This window comes from Vulpes vulpes, chromosome 5 (assembly GCF_048418805.1).
Source record: "Vulpes vulpes isolate BD-2025 chromosome 5, VulVul3, whole genome shotgun sequence".
Classification (NCBI taxonomy): Eukaryota; Metazoa; Chordata; class Mammalia; order Carnivora; family Canidae; genus Vulpes; species Vulpes vulpes.
In genome coordinates this window covers 77863588-77884828 of record NC_132784.1, presented here as the reverse complement: position 1 = coordinate 77884828, position 21241 = coordinate 77863588, and the positions used below count along the sequence as shown (strand labels likewise).

The following is a 21241-nucleotide window of genomic DNA, read 5'->3' as shown; positions in this document are numbered from 1 at the left end:
ATCCTCCTGTGCTTCACAAGGATCTCATTTCATCCTAACCATAGCACAAGAGGTTGGTATCCTCACTGCATTTTGTAGGTTGAGGAAAGCCCAGACAGGTTAAGGCAAAGACCAAGGGCACACAGTTGGTAGGTGGTGGAGGTAAGCTTGGAACCTGAGGCCCGACCAGAGGCCTGCCAGGGTAGTCGGGCAGAAAGGAGTTCCCAAGCTTTTCAGGCCAGCTCAGCTGTCCTCTCAGGGCTGAGAGTGACTTCAAAGGCCGTATCCACAGGCCCTTCCCTGAGAAAACAAAAACACCCGGAGAACCCTCAAATGTTAGGGCTGAAGACAGTACTACAGATAAAACTGCCCCTTTATCTTAAACTCCCTTCAGAAGTCAACAACAACAACAAAAGTTAATGCAACAGACTGATCCACCCATTTCACAGATGAGAAAACACGTCCGTCCAGGGGGGTCTGGAGACTTGACAAAGTCCCATAGCAGACCCCTGGCCGCTTGGAGCCCAGACTCCTGGATTTCAACACAGTTCCCTTCTTGCAAAATACTAAACCAGGCTTGGACGGCACCGACTCAGGTTGGGTGGTTCCCGGAGGACCTGCCTGGGTCTCTCTGAGCTCGCCAGCGGGGACCTCGACCTTCCGAGTCATCCGGGGGACGCTGCCCCGGGGTGCGGGCGGGCGGGCGCTCCGAGGGCCGGGTGTGCCCGGCAGGCGGCGCTGCGGAGCCGCGTCTGGAAGCGGGCGGGGCTGGGGGAGGGGCGCAGGACCCAAGGGAGCCCCCTGCACCCCGCCCGCGCGCCGCGCCCCGGCCCGTCGGTCCTCCCCTGCACCCCGCCCCCGGCTTGCGCGGCCCTCCTCGGACCCCCCTCTCAAGCGCTGTCCGCACCCCGCCGGCCCCCAGGCGGAGGGCGGGCTCGACGCCGCCCCCCGCCCCGGCTGGGGCTTCGGACGCGGAGGGGAGCCGCGGCCAGGAATCCCGCCTCCCGGGGGAGGGGCGGAGAGCGGGGCTGGGCAGGGGCGGAAGCCAGCGGGAGCCGCGCGTGTCGGCGCCGCCGCGAGGAGCAGATGGCTGGGGGGGAGGGGACGGGCGTGCGGGGGCCGGGGGGAGAGGGACGAGGAATCGACGCCCCGAGCCTCCCAGGAGAAGCCCCCCCTCCCCATCTCCTGCTGGAAGAGCGGGTGGCGGTCGCCGGCTGCCCCTCGGAGCGCGGCCTCTGGCCCGCGGGGTCCCCGGGGCGCGCCCCCCGCCCCCCGGGCCTCCCCCCTGCGCGGGCCGGGCCGGCGGGGTCGGGGCCGCCGTGAGCCGCCCGGGGCGCCAGGGTTAAGGGGGCCGCACCCCGAGGGGCGAGGGGGCGGCGGGAAGCCGGCTCCCGAGCTGGGAGCGAGTGCAGGGATCGTAAATAGCAGAGGGAAAACGTGTTAATTGGAACTTTATGCAGATGAGCCGGGACCGGGGGCTGGGGGGTGGAGGGAGGGAGAAGGTCACGCGGGGGCGGGACCCAGCCCAGTTCCGAGGGGAGGGGGGGCAGGGCTCTGGCCCGGGGGTGCGGGGGTGCGGGGGCTGCAGGGGGGAGCACCGGAGAGTGTCCTGACGTCCCGGCGCGGGCCTCCCGGGAGCCCGCAGGTCCCCGCAGGTCCCCGCAGGTCCCCGCAGGCGAGGCCTCCTCCCGAGCCCACCCCCACCCCCACCCCGAAGCGAGCCCCCCTCCTGCGGCCACAAGTCCAGGGTCTCGAGGCCCCGCGAGGGTGGGGGACACCTTGCGAGTGTCTGTCTCTGCCACAGGCTGCTCACCTCGGGACCCACTTCTGCTGCGTCCCCACCCTCGGCCTCCGCGTCCTCCCCCTGCCTCCTCCGTCCTCTTCCCCATCGCCGGCATCACCCTCTCCGCGCTGGAGCGTCGTCTGCTGCTTCCGCCCAGTGTGCCTGGGGCGGGGATGGGGCCACTCGAACTTTTCTCCCCTTACTTTCTCCCGGCTGCCCCCTTCCCCGACCACCCCACCTTTGGGATGTTCCTCGGCCCACAGAGTGTTTGGTAGGCCCCCTGGGCTGGTCAAAACGCAGTTCCAGGGTCCCTTAGTGATCTGGTCTCAGGAATCTGGATGTTTCCACCTAAATCAGATGGAAAAGACCCTCATTCTGAAAACCACTGGCAGAGAATCGGCGGGTGGGAAGGATGGGGCCAGCTTCTTTCCACAGCGCCCACCCCTCCTCCAACCCTGCGGACCTCACCTCTGCTCAGAAGGGCCTTGGCGACCTCTGGCATGAAAAGGTGCCAGGAACGAGGAAAAGGAGGAAGGAGAAAGGGACAGAAGGAAGGAACCTAGCTCTTCCCTCCCCAGCAGGATCTCCAGCCTGCTTACCTCCCCTTCCCCTCAGCTGGGCCATCTTTCCCTCTTACTCCACCAGCCCGGCCTCAGCTTCTCGATTCCTTTCCCCCTCTTGAGCTGAAGTTTCTGGACAGGCCAAAGGATCTTGGGGGGTGGTGGTGGTGGGGAATGGCAGAGCCACCAAAGCCCCCACCTCCAAAAGAAAAGGGCAAGAGGCACCCCTGGGGTTGGAAGAGGAGGAGGGAAGCTGGACTTGAGGGAAGATAATAATAGCAGCAAATATGTAGGTCACCTTTCCACGGGGTTATTGTACTTACTCCCCACAGCAACTCGACTTAAGCAGGTACTCTTGTCCCCAGGTCACAAATGAAGAAAACACAACAGACGTTCAGAGAGGTTAAGTAACTTGCTGAAGGTCACACAGTACGTGGGAGAATAACTAGGTCATTTACCTTCCCACTTCCCCAAAATCATTTCTCCAGAGGTCACTGGTAGCTGTCCCAGGCCTGTCCTCCCTGCCCCACCCCCAGAGGTAATGAGGATGGGGAAGGGCATGGTGTACAGAAATGAAAGGAGATGCTCAGGTTTCGGAACATCTGACAGGTCTGGTTGGAAGCATTAAAAATTCATGTAGAAACCTGACCTCAGCCGGACCTTGGGTCTGCCACCTGGACTGTCCCTGGCCTTGTGGCCTCTCAGAGCCTGGTGGGGGACTTTCCCTTCCGCAGGGACGCGCAGAAGCCCCATGTCTTTGTATCTGGGAGGAGAGGGGTTCTCTTAGGGATTAGGGGCCTGAGGTCAGGTGCCAGCGGTTCAGAAAGCAGGGCTGAGAGCCCTCCCTGCTACTCGGAGTGTAAGAACCTTAGAGGCTTAAGGGCTTACAAGCCCCGTCATCTGGCGTCCTTCTCCTGTTCCTCTGCCCAGGCGCGTGGACGGATGCTCACGCTCAGTTCACGTTGGCGGAAGCCCGGCCGCGATTCCCGAGGTGGCCAGTGGGGGGCCTCAGCTGAGCCTCTACTGCAGCTTCCAAGGACAGTCAAAGAACCCCCACTGATGAGGTCAGAGAGGGGCAGCCTGGCCTCGGGGCAGGACTCTAGTGAGCCCTTCTCTGGGGAGAAGGGGGAGAGGCTTCCTAGCTCGGGGGCCATGGAGGAACTGTAGGGAGAGTTCAAAGCAGGGTGGTGGGTTGCAAGTACCTGCTAACCAGGGCCAGCGTGATACAACCATTCTAGCTGGAGTGAAGATTTGGGGCGAGGCCGCGAGAGAGAAAAGGCTAGAAAGGCCGTTGGTACCAGACTCCGAGGGATCTTTGATGCTCTGTTGGGCATTTCATTTTTAACCTGTAGGCAGTTAAGGAGGCATTGCAGGTTTCTGAGTTGACAGGAAAACACGATGCACATTTGGGTGGGATGGATCTGGCTACCACGGGCAGGCAGGGTGGGAGGGAGAGAGACTGAGGTAGGAAAACCAGAGAGGAAGGTACTGCTCCGTGTTCTTCTCTATTCTAGGCAGGAGGTAATGAGGAGGTGGAGTGGGGGGAGCGGGGAGGGGGGAGGAGGAATGGAATGGGAGGGATGATGGGTCAGGGCCCCAGGAGGGGACTGGGGGAGTGGGCAGACACAGGAGATTAGAGGGGGGGTGAGGGGGGCGCGGGCAGGTAGTGCAGAATGTGGATACCCTCGCAGAATCCGGCAGGTCAATGAGCTTTGTTTCCTTCAGGGGTTGGGGGTCTTGGCCAAATCCCTTCCCCTCTCTCGGCCTCAGTTTCTCCCTCAGAGCACTGGTGGTTGGACTGGATGTCCTTGAAAGCCCCTCCTGTCTCACAGTGTGCAGCTCAGGGCTGTAAATCAGTCTTCTGGAGATTCTGGGTCGGTGGGTGGGGGGTCTGTGCGTGTGAGATCTCTAGAGGTGGTCTCTGTGCGGGGTCCTGCTGAGGCAGCTACGTGTGCATGCATTTGGGGTGCATCTGCCTGTTGGTGGGACCCGTGGGTGTCAGCTTGCCTGCACGTGCTCTGGAGCTCCGCGTTGTGTGAGTGTGTGAGAGAGAGCGCGTGAGCGTGGGTGTGCACGTGATGGGCGTCCGTGGGTCTGTCTGGGCTGATGGTGGTGGAGGTGGGGGTGGTGGAAAGAGGCATTGCTGTGGGCTTCTTCCTGAGGCTCGCACACTCCTTTTGCTTTCACTGTTCTGAAATAGCATCTGGACCGAAGGCCCATGAATATTTCACAACGATAATTCTGTGACCTGGACAGCCTGCTTCTGATTTCCCAGCATCCTCCCTCCCCCTGCCCAGTCTGCAGCGGCTCCTCCTCCATCAGAGCCCTAGTCCCGCTGGCTAGTCTCCCCAAAGCCAGCCTGCCCCAGGCCTCCGGGAGACCCCAGACCCGGAGGCTCCCCGGCTTCCTCACTAGCTAGCTGCCTTCTCTGCTCCCTCATTCTTACCCAGATCCACCTGCTTCCAGTGCCTCCAAGGCCTTTAGCGTCCACACCTTCCCATGTCTGCCTCCTCTTCTTGCCATCCTTCTGACTTGCCCAGCCATGGTCACGGGATCTCGGCATCCCCGCTCTCTGAGCCCTGGCATCCAGGTCCCCTCTCTTTCCATCTGCACCCCCAGTTTACATTCTTAATCCTAAATGTAAACCATCAAGCTTCTCCCCTCCATTGCTCTGATGAGACTCACCCCCAATCTCTATCCCAAGTCCTTCTTAGTCGAGCTTTTCCTTCCTCAGGCCTAGCCGTAACCCGATTCTCCCTTTCATGCACTGGAGAGATCAAGCTTCAGATGCTCCAAGCCAGCAGGGCACCCCAACTTGAGATTCTTATCCCTCTGGCGCCCCTAGGCCTGTGGTCTCTCTTCTAACCTGCTTGCAGAACTGCTTCTCTGCCCTGGCCCATCCCACCTCACAGGAGTCAAGGGAAAGAGACCATTGATCTATATAGGGTAGTTGTGTACAGCTGTGCAGGCTGCACACTGCACAAAGGCACTCAGCCAAGGGGGCAACTATGAGCTGAAATTCAGCCTTAGGCTCTGCTTGCTGAGGTGTTTGCTGTGGTGTGGGGCTGGGTTCTCCTGAGGATGAGGTGCCTTTTTCAGATTTGTCCAAAGTCATGTTTGGGCTGGCTGTGACCCTGGATGTCTGTTATTTCTCCCTGCAGGGTAAGGTGGGAAATGCTCTTCCTTCCTGAAGGAAGAGGGCCTGGGAGGGAGCTGTTGACCAGGCTGCAGGCCTTCCCCACAAGCTCAGCTCTTCAGGTGCCAGACAAATCAGGGTCATAGGTAGCGGCTTCTCCCAGGCCACTGGGAGGTGAGGTGATGTCAGCACCTGCTCTTGGCTGTCAGATTTCACCGGCCTGCTGGGGACTCCAGGGTCACCCCCTCTTCCTAAGTCTTCAGCTCCTCCTCTGCAGGCAGCAGCATACCAGCTCAACCAGGCAAGAAGCACTTGGAAGGCATGAGATGGATCCCTTTTTTCTAACCCTCCTGGCCCTGAATTCCTGATGCTTCTAAGCCCTCTTCCCACTTTCGAGGTCCTGAGTCAACAAATCTTACAGAAAAAGATAAAATAATAGAATTTTTTAATAAATTTTTTTTTTCCAAACAACTTCTGTTGATCTTCACCACACAGGGGCCACGGTGGAGAGGAAAGTCCTCTCCAGGCGCCCTAAAAAGTGTCCCGGGTAGACTTAGGAGAAAAGTATTCCTCCAGTGTTGGGAGGCTGAGGGGGGCTAGGATAAGCAGGGGCCTAGGGTTAGCCTGGCCCCAACTGAGGCATCCCTCCAAAGGGCTCCTGGGGTCGGGGTGGGGGGGGGGGCGCTCCCTTCCAGGGAGCTTCCAAAGGCTCTGCTGGTGGAAGATGCTCTGCAGACAAAAGCCCCTCTCGAGTCCACGAGTCCACGGGGAGTAGGGGTCAGCGGCTGCCTGGGGTGCCCCACCCCAGCGTGGGGGTGGGAGAGTTTTAATGGCCGGAGTTGGGGACACTAGGGCTGGGCCACCAGACACGACCCCGCTCCCCCCACCCCCCGGCGAGAGCCCGCAGCCCAGGGGCGGGGAGAGGCGCTGGTCCGTCCCGGGGAGGGGAGAGGACGGCTGCAGAGGCGCAGGGGGCCGGCCGGGCGGGCCGGGGCGGGCCGGGGCGGGCCGGGGGCGGGGGGCGCGTCGCAGCACCGCAGTCAGAGGTGGTGGGGCGCCAGGAGCAGGAGGCAGAGCAGAGGGCTGGGCAGCCCGGCCGAGAGCGCGGGGCCGCGGGAGTCCGGGGGCGCCTGGCAGGCCGCGCCCGGGCACGTCTGCTCGCCGCGCTGGTCCTCGCCGCCGTAGCCCCCCCAGTAGTCGTCCTCCGTGGGCGCGTCCCCGCCGGCCTGGCGGCCCCGCGGGTCCTCGGCGGGCAGGTCTCGGTAGAGGGTGGAGGGGTCGGCGGGCGGCGCCCCGGCCTCGGCCACGCCGTACAGGTGGTTGGACGAGCTGTTGCCGCGGGCGCGGCTCCCGGGCCGGGTGGGCGCGGCGGGCGGGCAGGCCTGGAAGTCGGAGTCGCGGAGGGCGCGCAGGTCGCGGCCCTGGCGCTCCGGGGGGGTGGCGCAGGTCACGTCGGAGCTGGACACGCGCGCGCGCTGGAACCAGGCCCAGAGCGGCCGCGCGCGGCAGTCGCACGCCCAGGGGTTGGCGTTGAGCCGCAGGAACTCGAGCGCGGGCAGGTCGGCCAGCGCCTCGCCGGGCAGCGAGGCCAGGCTGTTGTTGAACAGGTAGAGGATGGTGAGGCGGCTGAGGCCGCGGAAGGCCGCGCGGTGCACGCCCTGCAGCCGGTTCCCGTGCAGCAGCAGCCGGTCCAGGCTGCCCAGGCCGCGGAACACGTGCTCCGTGAGCAGCCGCAGGCGGTTCCCGTGGAGGAAGAGGTGGCTCAGGTTGGCCAGGTCCGCGAACAGGTCATCCTGGGGGTGGGGGGGGGGGTGGGGGCGGGGGGAGAGGGGGGAGGGTTAGAGAGATCCGTCCTTAGAGGCGGGTGGGGAGGAGGGGAGGCCCGTGGTGGAACGGAAGGGTTTCAGAGAGTCCTGGGTTCGAATCCTACCTCCCCTAACCTATCTCGAACGTTAGTGCTCTGCACGCCCTGCAGAGCCCCAGTTTCTGGCCCAGCAGGTCTGGGGTGTGGCGGCAGGAGGGGTGCGCTCCCCGGTGTTGCTGATGCTGCGGGTCAGGGGACCACACTTGGAGAATGAGACCCCACCCCCACCCCCACCCCCCACCGTTCGCTTCAGCATGTAGACTGCGTGGCGGGACTTCCTGACTTCAAATCCTGGGATCTGTCCAGCACTGGCTCCACCACTGGGGGCAAGCCTCAGTATCTGTGACTCAGTTTCTTCGCCTGTAAGATGCCGAGATTAAATGAAGCCGTATATGTTAAGTTACTCAGAACAAGATTGCCATGAGGTAGGCACTCAGTGGGTTGGCCACCGTGGTTAACTTGGCCAAGCTAGTAATCTCTCTAAGCCCGTTTCCTCATCTATAAAATGGGGATGAGTGTACGTCCTCCTGCGTTTGTGTTGAGGATTAGGAAGACAATCCACACAAAGCAGATGGGTGAAGTGCTGGGCACAGTGCCTGGCACAATGGGATTCGGTCCAGTGAAGCCCACAGGCTCAGGAGGGAGAGCTCGGGGCTTCCGATCCAGCTTGCCCTCTTCCCAGCTGCGTTGTGTTGGGCAGGCTACTCAGCCTCATCCAGTTTCTTCAGGACCCATAGCTCAGAGAATATCCCCCTTCAGCAGGCTGAGGGAGGATTAGGTGAGATCATGCTGGAAGGATACTGCACTCGGTGGGCACATAGACCACCACCAATAAACAGTGGTTATTACGACAGTAGGGCCTCAGTTACAATTAGGTCCATCCCTTCTGCTCTAACAGAGGAGTTTCCTGAGGCTCAAAAGTTCTACTATTCTGCTTTGTTAGGATATTAAAAGGACTCAGTGTCGGCTCCACCCGCCCAGAGGTGGCAGGGGAGGGGAAGGAAGCCTGCTGTCTGATGCCCTGATCACTGGCCCCCATGGAGGGGTTGTCCCACCGGCCTTCTTGGGGCTGGGGAGTCCCAGAATCAGGCGCTGTTAGTGCTGCAAGGATTTAGAACTCTGATTCAGAGTTAATGGGGGTGCAGGTATAGGTCTAGGTATGCTTCCTGGTGGGGGCTGGATTGTGAATTCTAACCAGCTCTCCAGCCTGGTGATGGCCAGCCAGACTTGGGAGTTAGTGCTTCCAGGTCCAGCCGCCCAGCCACTTTTTCTAGAGGAGAGCACTGAGACCCAGAGAGGGGCCCAGAACCCCAGTACTGACCTTCCCCCCCACCAACTTGGTGCAGGACATCACTGTGGTCAGCAGGCCCAGAAGCTCTGGCTCTCAGGGCTAAGAGCATCCGCTGTGCTGAAGCCAGCTCCCCCCTGGATCCTGTTTCCGGCTGCGGTTCCCACCGGTTCCCACCGTTTCCTGCCCATCCCAGCCAGGAGCCTGTCCCGGCTCTCAGGTGGGGGGGAGGGCACTGACTCCCAGCCCACACCCACAGCCCCCACCTTCCTGTGCTCCGGCGTTCTCTCGCCCCCTCCCATCTGCCTTCCGCCCTCTCCGCTCCAGGAACTGAGCCTGCCAAGAACCCTCCTGTTGGCCACATTGAGATCCGTCCCCTCAACCTTCTTGGGTGTCTGTGACACCAGCGTTCTCTGCGCCCCCTGCTGCCACCACCCCCTGCCTTGCTCAGGTCTCCAGTGGGCTCTCTGCACGCCTGTGGCCTCAGCCCACCCCAGCCTGGCCTGGTGGCCTTGTCCTTCTTTTCCTGGCCCCCAGGGAGTGGGCTCCGAAACCCTTCCACTCAGACACCTAGTTCGGGTTTCTTTTTTACGATGCCAGCCATAGTGGGACACACCCAGAGATTCCTGATCAGGATCAACAGGGGATGGGGGTAGAAGTGGAGGTCATCACACTCGGGGGCGGGGGGGGGGGGTGCTTCCAGAGGTCAGGTAGGGACAACCCAAGGTTCAGACACCCCAGAAATTCAGGTGCCTTTGACCTATAGCCCCAATGCAGGGAGCTACAGAATCCCTTGATCCCAACCTCCTCCTCTTCCTCCTTTTCCCCGCTTGCACATGTCCTGGCCTTCCTCTCACTGAGCCTCCATCTAGGGGTCCATACCCCTCCCCTCATCCAAGCCTTTGCCAAATCCCCCAACCACTTCCTGAGCTGCAGCTCTCAAATCCAGACCTTCCTCCCTCCCTCTTAAAACCCTTCTCTGTGCATTAATAAGCTTTTGACTTTCACAGCCCTCGCCCTCCCCACCCCGTGCCCCCTCCCTCTGGGCTGACAGCGGCTGCTAAAGCCATCGACTTCCATTTCCAAAACCACATTTCCCTCACCTCCACCCAGGTCGCTTCACAGCTCTCTGCATCCATTTGGAATCTCACAAGGCAGCATCCCTGCCCCATCCCCGCCCCAGACCCCCACAGCATCCAGCATCCTGCCTTTCACTTTGCCTCCTTCCACCCTCCCAGCTCCAGTCTCTGACACTGGCTGCTGGGCTGTGTGACCTTGGGCAGCTCCACAAACCTCTCTGAGCCTCAGGTTTCTTCATTTGTGAAACAAGGGACTTGAGAGTTGATCATTAAGATCCAACCTCATCTGATATTTATGAGTAAGTGAGTCCTGGAGTGTACCTCATTCATTCAACAAAGCCGTATTGAGTGTCTACTCTGTGCCAGGCACCCCCACTCACAGTGCTCACCAATCTGTGCCAGGTGTCACTGTCATCGTCTGCGTCAGAGTTTGCACTGTGTGCCAAGCTCTGTGCTACCCGGATCCCATGTAGTAACTGAATCATCACAACCCCACGAGGCAGACAATATTATTACGTCCCTTCCGGAAAATAGGAGAGGAAGGCCCCCAGAAGGCAAGCGACTTGCCTAGGGTCCAGCAGCTATATGGGTTGGGCCTGAACTCTGGAGTCAGGCAGACCTGGGCCACTTCTAGGTTGTACTCCTTAATGGACTGGTCAGAGGTCACTGGACTTCACAGAGGCTCAGTATCCTCAGCCCTTAAAGGGGGGAAATGATGCTTACTCTGAACCAGACATCGTGTTGAGTACTTTTCAAGTAGCGTCTTCTTTAATCCTCACAACAAACCTCTGAGGTGCAGGTCATTTTTTCTCCGCTTTATAGATGGGTCCTTTGAGACTCAGAGTGGTTAAGTAACTTGCCCAGAGCCACACAGCAAGCCAGAGATGGGCCTGGGATTCAAACCCCGCTCTGCCTGAGTGCCCTATTAAACCACGTAGGCCGTAGTGATTAAGGGAGAGAGCTGGTGTCTCTATCATCTGGTTCTAGTCAAGTAGAAAATAAGCTCCAGGAGAGTGGGGGACACTGTTTTTGCTCACTCTTGAATCCTTGGCACCCAGAACACCACCTGGCATGTAGTAGGTGCACCATACATACCCACTGATGAATGAACGCCCCCTGGTACAGTGCCTGGCCTACAACGGACAGTCCGTGAGAAACCCCACCCCCCCTTGCCTCCACCCGCACCTCCACCTCCACCTTCCTGAAGAGCTGTGGCCCCCCTCACCCCCTCCGCAGCTCCCCTCTCTGGGCAGGCTCCATCTTAGGTCACACCTGCATTCTGTGCATCTCACCCCAGCCACACATTTCCTCACCTGCCTGTCGCATCTCCGGGCCTGGTTCTGCCCGGCAGTCCCCTGGGCAGAAGCTGGCTCTTTCTTTCTGCTCTAGGAAGGGGCCAGGTGTGAGGATGCTTCCTTCCCATGATGCCCTGCACCATGCCATTCATACCACAGGGTGCAGGACAAGCATGTCCCGTTTCAGAAGAACCCCCCCCCACCACCACCCTGTTCACTCAAGGACCCCCTTGCCCAGAACTCTCCTGAGCCCATGCACTGGCTGCCGTTGTGGCCTGAGAGTGGAAGAGGGTCGGGTCATCATGACGTGATTTATTCTGCACTGAACTATGTGCTTTATATACACAAACTCATTGGCTTTTTATAGCCATTCTTTGTGGAAGGTCTTACTTTAATTTTTCCCATTTTAAAGATAAGGAAACCAGGGTTCAGAATGGGGAGGCAGCTTGCCTAAAGTTAAATAAGTCGGAAAGCAGCAGAGCAGGGATTCAAACTCAGTCACTCTGGCCCCAGATTCGCCCTTCTGAACAACCAATATGTATTGACGAGGGGGTCAGGGCCTCAGGAGTAGTTGTCGAACTACTAGTAGTAACATGATGATGACCCCGCCTGTACTGAGGGTGGCTCTAGACTAAATTTTAAACCTTATAGAGCTTCTTAGATAAACTTAAAGTACTACCATGACTGCCATTTTATAGACAAGGAAATGAAGGTGGAGAGGTTGAGTCATTTGTCCGAAGCCACACCGCAGCCAAGATTGGAACCTCCAAAGAGTGAGTTTCAGAGACGAGCGCTCTGCTGTCCTTCCTGCCCCCCGGCCCCTAGACAGAGCCTGGGGGAGAGGTCTGGAGGACAGAAGTTCCTGAAATGTCATCAGACCTCGCAGTCTCCAGCACTACCCACCCTTCCTGGTCGTGTGGCACCAGGAACTTCTGTGTCCCTACTACCCCTAACTGTCCCCCAGAACCAGGCTGTTGTGAAGTTGAGACACACAAGCCCCCAGTGACGTGGCCAGTGGTTTAAAAGTCTTGATGTGTAGAGGCCTTCTACCTACAAAGCCTTTGGGGCCCTGGGCCTCCGCTTCCCCATCTGTAAGGAGACAACCCCCGACAGGGCCATAGAAGTGAGATGAGGTGGCTGGATGTGCTTTGCAAATCCTGAGGTGCGAGGCAAATTTAGGAAGCAAAGGAAAGGGAGGGAGTATTCTGGGACCCGCTTGTGGCCTCAGTATCATCCATGAAGTTGACCCAGATCTCCAGGATCGAGTCCAAGATGGGCCATTTCACCAAGGCCAGTGTTTAACGAGGCTTGGTTCTCTTTTTAAAATAGTATTTTAACAAGCATTTATATAGTGCTTACCGTATGCCAAGCACTATTCTAAGTGCTTTACAAATTATTCATGCACTGAACGCATATAACATCCCTAGGAGATGGGGGGCTGTTGCTGCCCCCGTTTTCCAGATGGGAAGACTGTGGCTTGGAAAGGTTAACATTTGCCACACGCCAGTAAAGATTACCAGAGTCCAGGCCTGCAAAGTCCTTAGCACGGTGCCAGACACACAATGCGCCCACTAAGTGGTGGTGGGCGCTACTGTGACGGCCATTTAGGCAGCAGTAATGGCCAGGACAGAATTTTCTGGCACACTGTGTATTTTCCTTCTTGTCCCTTTCCCTGACTAGAATGCTCTGTCTGAAGGCAGGGAGCTTTGTCTCTTCCATTTACTGCTGTCTCCTCAGCACGTAGCACATAGTGGGGTGCTCCATACACGTTTGTCAGGTTGTTACTGCTAGTGTCAACATCAACCCGACCTGATGTGCGGATGGGCGGGCACATTGGTGAGACCAGGGAGGCACTGACCCGACCAGGAGTGAGGAGGAGCATGTGCCTTCCAGGCTTATGTGGGGGGGCACAGGGGAGGGGAGAATTTGGAGGTCCCTACCCCCTTCCAGCTACAGGCTGTGTAGACCAGGGAGGAATTTCTTCCAGAGTGGTTTGGAGGGTGTGTGATTGCTTCCTGGGGAAATGGAATGGGAGGATCTGGCTGTCAAACAGTCAGCATAACAACAACAATAAACAATATTTAGATCAATGATAATAACAATAAATAGCAATTACTGTTATTCCTTCCGTTTCCAGGGCATCCATTTTCCAGCTACTTAACCACTCTTTACCTTTCCCTTTCCTTCTTCCCTTGCACGGGGAGGACAGGTTTGGGGGACAGGAATCCGGAAAGGGCGGGACGTCGTCCCCTTGTCCCAATCCCTGGTGAGCTGGAGAGAGGCGGAACCTTCCTGGGGCATAATTGCAGGGGCTGTGCCCTCTTGCTCCTCCTCCCGGGACCGGAGGGTGTGGGGGTGGGTGAGAAAAGCAGCCACCAAGGCCTTCAGGCTGGGTGCCTGGGGAAAGGGAGAGTCCCCCGAAGGCAAACAAAAGGGGGAAAGGAGGGATCACAGAAAGAGACACGTACATACACCCAGACAGACATGGGGGCGTGCGCGGAGTGGGCGTGCGAAGGGAGGCAGACAGAGAGGCAGAAGAAGACAGATGGGGGAGGCAAGTTTGTGAGAGAGGCGGAGAGGGACAGAAAGGGATAGACAGACAGACGGGCAGAGGGAGACAGATGGGGGGGTTGGAGAGTTAGGGAGAGAGGCCGCAAGGGACCCCAACAGGAGGAGCCAGGAAGATAGAAGACAGAGAACAGAGAAGCCCCTGGCGGGAGTGAGAGGGACAGGAAGTTAGGACAGGGGCCAGGAACTAGGGATGCTTGGCAGGAGCGCGGGGACCAGGACGGTGGGGACCAGGACGGTGCGCAGGTGCGCTGGGGGCGGGGCAGGCTCACCTGGAGGTGGAGCAGGCTGTTCTCCTGGAGGTAGAGGTACTGCAGGCTGACCAGGCCGCGGAAGATGTTGCCGGGCAGGCTGCTGAGCTGGCAGCGGTACAGATGCAGAGACTGCAGCCGCTCCAGGCCCTGGAAGGTGTCAGGCTCCAGGGAGCGCAGGTGCCGGTTGTCGCCAAGGTCCAGCTCCTCCAGGGCCTGCAGGTGGCGGAAGGTGCCCGGGTAGATGGTGGAGAGGTTGTTGGAGAAGAGCCACAGGGTGAGCAGGTTGGGTCCAAAGGTGCCGGGCCGCAGCGTGCGGATGAGGTTGTTCTGCAGGAAGAGTCGCTGCGTGCTGGGTGGCAGGGCCAGCGGCACGGAGGAGAAGTTGTTGGCCTGGCAGCTCACGGTGGGCGGGGACGAGTAGCAGGTGCAGAGCATGGGGCAGCTGGGGGCCGCGGGGGGCGGGGCCAGGAGCATCAGCAGGAGGCAGGCCGAGGCGGGACCTGTGGGAGAGGGAGGTGGGGAGGTTCCGGGCGGGGCCAAGGGCCAGGCCTGCCAGCCTGGGGGCGCCTAACCCCCCCCCCCCCCCCCCCCCCCCCCCCCCCCGCAAGGGCAGCGCCTCTGGATTGATGGGTAGGGGTTCTGAGTGTAACCTCAGTGTCGCAAGAAGCCCTGGCCTCCTCGGCTTTCTGAGGCTCCTGGTGTACAAAAAAATAAAGGAATGCCAAGAGGACACTGTAGAAAGCAAGGTTGACAGTTGTTGGATGAGTGGTGGCCTTTTGTCATTGGTTTTCACTGCGGTAGGTTTGTCCATGGCCCAGGGCTTCTCCAGCAGGGATGGTAGGCCTGATGGATCTTTGTTGTACGGGGTTGTCCTATGCGACATCTTATTTAGGATGTTCAGGGGCTCCCTTGTCCTCTGCCCACTAGGTGCCAGTAACACCTGCCCCCTGGTTATGATAACCAAAATGTCTCCAGACTTTGCCAGATGTCCCCTGCTGGGGGAGGGGGGGCGAATCGCCCCCATTGGAGAAGGGCTGGAACTAAATTGAGAATCTTCGTGAATCTAAGGTCTGTGCGAAATGGCCCTTGGGCTGCTCCGGGGTCTGGTCTTGCCGAGCCCACCGGGGCATGCAGCTCGCCTCCCTCACCTTCCAGCAGCTTTCACCTTGGAAGAACCAGGGCCTGTCCAAGCCGGAAGGGCCCTGAGGGCCCAGGGGTCAGGGCGTTTCTGAATGGGGCCAGCAGCCACCTGCAACAGAATCAGCCAGGTGGGCCCAGAAAGCAGGCAAAATCAGACTTTCGGGGGGATTGCCTGGGAATCTGCATTTTATACCGCAGGCTCTTCTCATTCAAAGTCACTTGAGATATATATATGTATTTTTTTCAAAGTAACTCTTGAATGTCAGAAATAGTTCAGCCTTCTTAGGACATGGTTGGAGAAGCAGGCCCAGGGAGGCCCAGAGGCCTGGGGCTAAAGAGTAGTGTCCAGGCCCCTGCATCCCGTGCGGGGGCAGGGGGCGTAGGACCCCCTCGCCCATCCCCGTCGCCTGGCCTTCTTGCCCTCACCACAGCTGTGAGCTTCTGGGCTGGATCTAGCTTGCCTTCTGACCTTTCTCATGACTGCCAGATGACTCTTCGGATTTTCTTCTGGCCCGTTTGCCTGGGGAGAAGGGCAGCCTACACCCCACACGCTGGGCCGTGATTTCTGGGCACACATTGACTGAGAAGCTTCTGCTTCATGGAATGTGTTGGGTCCATGCGGGTGAAGGGAAGGATGACAGGGCCGGGGCCGAGGACCTGAGATCCTGGGGCTCTGTGGGTTTCAGACACTCCAGGGGAGGGACTGAGGGTCTGTGATTTTCAGTGGTGCCTTGTGCCCCAGACATCGCTGCGCGTGAATGTGTGTGTGTGCATATGCACACGTGTGTGATCTTAGGTACGGGTGTGAGCTGGGTGCTCACTGCATATGGTGCTGCTGAACCCGGTGTGTGCACAAGGCCAGGTGTGGACGGATATCATGGACGCTCTGCCGTTGGCCCCCCACCCCCACCCCGGGAGAACACACAGGCGCAGGGATGGGGGACCCCACGCCTGGTGTGTGTGGTGTTCCCACTCCTCGACTTCGGGGCCACCCAGCTCCAAGAGGCCCCTCCTGGTGCCGAGCCGCGCGAGTGTGTGCCGGCTGTCCTCCGCGTGTGTGAGTGCGCCCCGTGCGTGTGTAGGCTGGGTGTGATGTAATACTCAGTGACACAGCGGCTGCTGTTCCGTTCCTTCACACCACCTCCGCGTTTCTCGGCCCTTCTCACCCCTCCCCCGGGCGGCGTTTCACGATTACTTTCTCCTCCCGAGTTTTTCAGAACCACGTGGGGTGGAGGGGCACGTCTCTCACCCCTCAACTGAACCAGGCAGAGGTGGGGGGCAGGAGCGCGGCAGGGAACCCTGGGGGTGGGTTTCGTGAGGCCTGAGGTTTGGGGCTTAGAACCGGAGGTTTCAGAGCTGGAAAGGTCCTCCAGGTTCAGCTGGTTCAAGTTCTTGCCCTACGCGGGGGACATTGGGGCTCAGAGAGGGCAAGAAACTTGCCCAAGGTCACACAGCAGAGTGATCAACTGGGCAGGCACCAGAGAGGGTTCTCGTCATGACTGGCCAGGACACTTCTCCTTCTAGCAGTCACCCTCTAAGCTTGCTTCCCCCGAGGACTTGACACCAGAGGAAGTCAAATCCTTTTCTGATCCTTAATCCCACCCCTTATCCACAAAGCTCCGGAGAGTGTGAGCTCTGGAGGCCACCAGCACTCCGGAGGATGACGGAGCTCTCCCCCCCAGCCTCTGGGGCTGACTGGTATACCCCAGGAGAGACAGGGGGGAGGAAGGACGTGAGTTCCAGAGCCCTCCAGACTCGGCGGGAGGGGGGCCTCTCCCTGGCCCAGGGTCTCCCCTGGCCTGGAGGCCAAGTGTGCAGGGGCTGACCTGTGACTCCCTAGCCCCCTGCTTGCCCACATGCAGGGGCTCCTCTCCTCTTTCCCCACACTCCCTCTCGCCCGTCCCTCTATGTACCCGCATCTCAGCCCACTAGCCCACTGGCCCACCGCCCCAAGTGGGAGATGGTGTTCCCTGCAGGCTTTTTGAGGAGGGGCCCTGAACAGGGGGCCCCTCCGTGACAGCTGCTGCGTAACAGTGACTCTGTTGCCATTTCTGGCCCTCTCTGCCGTGCAAAGCAGCTGTAACCCAAGGAGCCTCATCCATAATTCAGGCTGCGGCTCTCACTGGAGGCGAGGAGGAGGGGAAGGTGGGGGGCTCTGGGTTTCTCTACCCCCAGGCCTGGCTGGAGCGCTGCTGGGCAGAGGCAGGGGGGCGCTGGAGCACCATGCCTCTCTCCCTCCTCCGCGCCCTCTGTCCCTGCCCGGTGTCTGCCCTTTTCTTCCCCACCCCCTGCTTCCCACGGCTCCTCACCATCCCTCCTTCCCTCCAGGCCTTGTCTTCTCTCCCTCCCTGAGGACCACACGTCCACTCCCAGCCCCCATCTTGTGACTCCCTGGCGAAGACTAGGGCGAGATGCAGAGTGTTGGAGCTGAAAGGGGAGGGGGTACATCAGTGGCCATCAGGAGCAAACCCCTTATGTCACAGGGTCCAAGAGGGAAGGGTCAGTTTCTGAGGGAGCGGCTCAGGCCTCCTGACCTGGATCTCTGACAGTCTGCCTTCAATATCTTTCCTGAAGCCTTCATTTCACCCCTCACTACTTAGATAGGCTGAGGAAAGCCCCTGGTGACAACCTCCCCCACCCTCTTGGCTCACTCCATCTTCTCTCTTTCCTCCTCTTCCTTTTTTCTAAAGTCAGCAGGTGATGGCTAGAGCCACAGGGGAGTGCAGAGCAGGGATGGGCAGCAGCCATCTGTTATTAAGCACCTACTGTGCACCAGACACTGTATTACTACATGTCTTTACGCAGAGAGTATAACATAGCGTAACCCTGCGAGGCCAATATTATTGCCTCCTGTCTGCCGATGAGGGGAGGGCAACTGGGGGACAGAGAATTGCCTCAGGTCATGCTGCTAGTGTAAGGTGGAACCCAGACTGGACGAGCCCATGTTGGAACAGACCCTCTGACCTTTCTTTGGGAGACCTCACATCATCCAGGGAAACCACACCTGAGTGTGACAGTCACTGCCCTTGAGGTAAAGGGAGACAGAGAGTGCACCCAGGTGCACGGGGCTGGGCCAGCCATGATACTGTGCAAGGTGAGAGCAGAGAAGGGACCCAGGCTCTCTGCAACTTTCTTCTTCTGGGCTCCAGCTTGCGGCTGCTCTAAGGGACGGCCCATTTGGGAGTCAAAAAGGAATGAGCGGTGTCCAAGAGATGTGGCTAGGATTGACCTGCGGAGGGAGCGGAGAGAGGCCAGAACATGGTATCGATCCCGGAAGGCGGAGGTGCCCAGAGCCAAAAACTATCCATTCACCGAGGGACCATTGTCAAGGACTCTGGGCGATCACCCTGGAGTACCCCAGGCTCAGAAATAAGGTTCTCACCCCAGGAGCCACCTTTTAGTCCAGAGGCTCTGGTGAAAGAAGGAGCTCTAGGAGGAGGCAGATGGAGGGCAGGTGCCAGGATGCTAACCCACCGGGCAAAGTGGCCTCTGGAAAAGGTGCTCCCTGGAAGGGGAGTCGAGGGCTCTGGCTCTGAAGGAAGGACACAGGGTCCCAGATGAGCAGCGACAGCTCCACACTCAAAAGGCTGGGGAAGGGCTAAGGCCCGGCAGGCAGATGCTGAGGGGGCAGGGGCTGAGGAGGTGGGAGCGCGGAGCAGAATGGAGGTGGTGGCGATGCCAGTGACGCAGGGGTCTGGGGAAGCACTGATGCGGGTGACGGAGGTTTAGTGCTGCTGCAAACAGCTTCTCACTCTGCCAGAATGTAACACCCCAAAATAAGCAGCCACCGTGGTGGCGGTGGCAGGATCCGACGACGGGGCCCAGAGATATAAATGGCAGCACACAGCCAGCTAGGGTGCCCACCCTTGGAGGCTGCCACCCCACTCGAATATCCTCACCCTTTCCCCCCTCACAGCCACCCCCAAGGCCCAGAGCTCAGAACCCACAGACCACTCCCTGAGAGAAGGGATGTGACAGGCAGGAGCTTTGGGAATGGAGGGCTTCCCACGTGGAAGTGGTTACCAGAAGCCTCTTTGTCTCATCCCTGGGGATCCCCCCCCCACCCCATCCCTCTCTCCCATCTTGTCCTCTTCCTCCTCTTCCTTCCTTCCCAGATTACGTCCCCATCCCCATCCCCATCAACCCCCAGCCCCTCTCCCATCTATGGTTCTCTGTCCCCAACCCTAGTGCTCATTCTTGACCCTCTTCTGGGCTCCTGATGCCCCATCTCTACCCACCATCCCAGTCCCTCTCTGGTTTCTAGGCTTCCGATCTTTCCACTCCCCTTTCCTTCCTGGTCCCCAGGGTCCCAGCCCTCCTCTTTGCCATTGCCCACCCTCGCTTCCGGATTCCGGGCTCCTCTCCCTCGCCTTCTCTCCACCCCTCTGTGCATCTGGTCTCCCCTCTCCCTCTCTCTTCCTCCATCCTCACCTGGGGCCCATTTCCCTGCTTGCTTTTCCCGTCTAACCTCGGTCCCGCACCCCCCTCCCCTGACCACTTTCTCCATCACCGACCGCTTCTGGCTCTCCCCCTTTCTCCGACCCCTTCCCCGCCCCACCCCCAATCTCTGGTCCACACCCTAGTCTGTCATTCAGTCCGGGGAACTCTCCCCCTTCGAGCGCCCTCCATCCGTCCTACTTGGCAGGGCCGTTCGGATCTCCCTCCGAGCCTCCGATCCGCCCAGACAGCCCCCCTACCCACACCCCCTGTCTCCCAGGTGACTGAAAGTGCTGAGGCACGGGGCACGAGGACTTGCTGAGTCGGCGCTTCCCCAGCCGGCCAGAGTCCTCAGCGTCCCCCGGAGCAGGTGCAGCCCGGGCCGGGGCCGCCTGCCCCCGCGTCCCCCCGCGGTCACGAGCTCCCCGCGCCTCCCGGCGGCCTCGGAGCCGGTGCGCTCCCCCAGCGGGCGAGCCGGGGCGCGGGGGCGGGGCCGGGGCCCGGGGCCGAGCCCGCTGCCCCCACCCCTCCCCGGCTCCCCGCCCCCACAGCGGCCCCACCCTCGCGCCCTGCGGGGGGCGCCCGCCTCCCTCCCCCGGTGGCCTCCGCCCGCCGGGCGGGCCCGGGTCCCTACCTTGCAGCAGGCGCCCGAGCCCGGGCAGCATCTTGTCTCGACGCTCGGGGGAGGGGGCGGCGGGGGGAGGGCGCTCCCACTCGCTCCCTGGGCCCGCCGGACGGACGGCGGGGACCCCGCGGGGCTCCGGGAGGGCCCGGGAGTCCCCGGGCTGGGTGGCCCGGCCGCGGCGCTCTACCCTGCGCCCCCCGGGCTGCGGGCCTCGGGAGGAGCCATCGGCCCCGACGGGACGGGGCGGGGCGCGACGGGGCTCGGAGGGCTGGAGCCGGCCGTCGACGCCGGGTGCCGGCACCCCCCGGCCGCGCAGGCGGCGCGCGAGTCCGTCAGTCCGTCGGTCCGTGCGTCCCGGCTGCTCGCCGAGGGAGAGTGGGGACAGCGAGGATGCTCTTCCCAACCACCCCCACTCCTTCCCGCACTCGCTGGCTCCTCCCTCGCTTCCTAGCTCGCCGACTTAACCCTCTCCTGGCCACCGGGAGGCGGGAGCGGCTCGCCGGCCCCCTCCGCCCCGGCCCCCTCCCCTCCCTGGGGAGCCCGGAGGACGGAGTTCGATCGCCTTGGCGGAGCCGCGCTTCGAGAGAAATCCTCTCCGGGGGAGGGGGGCGGTGCAGTGCAGCGAGAGGGCGCCGTGGACCTGGCCAGTCCCCCCTCCCAACTTCCCCGGAGGAGATGGGCTCCTGGGTCACCTCCCCCTCCTGCTGTGTCCCCGGCGCCAATGCCCAGGCCTCCGCCGCTTCCCTCCCCTGGGAGAGCTCCTAGATTCCACCTTCCCGTCCCTTCCCAGACCCCAAGCCCCTAGTGCGTGTGATTGTGAGAAGAGCACGTGCAAGAGTTTGCGTGTGCAAGATTGAGTGCATATGAGCGTGCACGTGTGCGCAAGGACACTTGTGCAGGTGCGGCTCGAGAGGGCTGGCACTCGACCTTTTGAACGGGCCTAGGAAGGGGGGGGACACGTGAGTGTGCGCACGGGTAAGCCGCTGAGTGCCCACCAGCGTGCGTGTTCGCGCTCGTGGGAAACGTGAGGTGTTCGAGAGTTTGGCGCGAGTGAGCTTGGGATGGGCGGCAAGGGGACAAGTGCCTCTGTGTGTGTGTGTGTGTGTGCCCCTTAATGCGTTGGTGAGCGGGTGCAAGTTTGGGTGCGCGTGCGAGTGTGTGCATTTTTATGTGCATGTGTGGTGCGCCCTAAAGGGAATCGCTCATCTCCCGCGTGGGGAGGAGACCACTGAT

At 60.5% G+C, this 21241-nt stretch overlaps 1 protein-coding gene across 1 annotated transcript; it reads right to left on the bottom strand.

Moving 5' to 3' along the window:
- Positions 1–6356: 6356 nt before the first annotated feature.
- On the bottom strand, positions 6357–20371 carry RTN4RL2 (reticulon 4 receptor like 2). Its single transcript, XM_072758978.1, has 3 exons — positions 20018–20371; positions 13825–14306; positions 6357–7251 (listed from the first exon to the last, which is right to left on the bottom strand). The coding sequence occupies exons 1-3, from the start codon at positions 20046–20048 to the stop codon at positions 6499–6501; spliced, it is 1266 nt and encodes a 421-aa protein (XP_072615079.1). The 5' UTR covers positions 20049–20371; the 3' UTR covers positions 6357–6498.
- Between the last annotated feature and the right edge of the window lie 870 nt (positions 20372–21241).

Coding starts and splice junctions, on each gene's coding strand:
- RTN4RL2 (XM_072758978.1), bottom strand. CDS start 20,048: ATGCTGCCCGGGCTCGGGCGCCTGCTGCAAG. Junction 14,307..20,017: donor GCTCGGGCGCCTGCTGCAAG/GTAGGGACCCGG, acceptor CCTCTCCCACAG/GTCCCGCCTCGGCCTGCCTC. Junction 7,252..13,824: donor ACAGCCTGCTCCACCTCCAG/GTGAGCCTGCCC, acceptor CCCCACCCCCAG/GATGACCTGTTCGCGGACCT.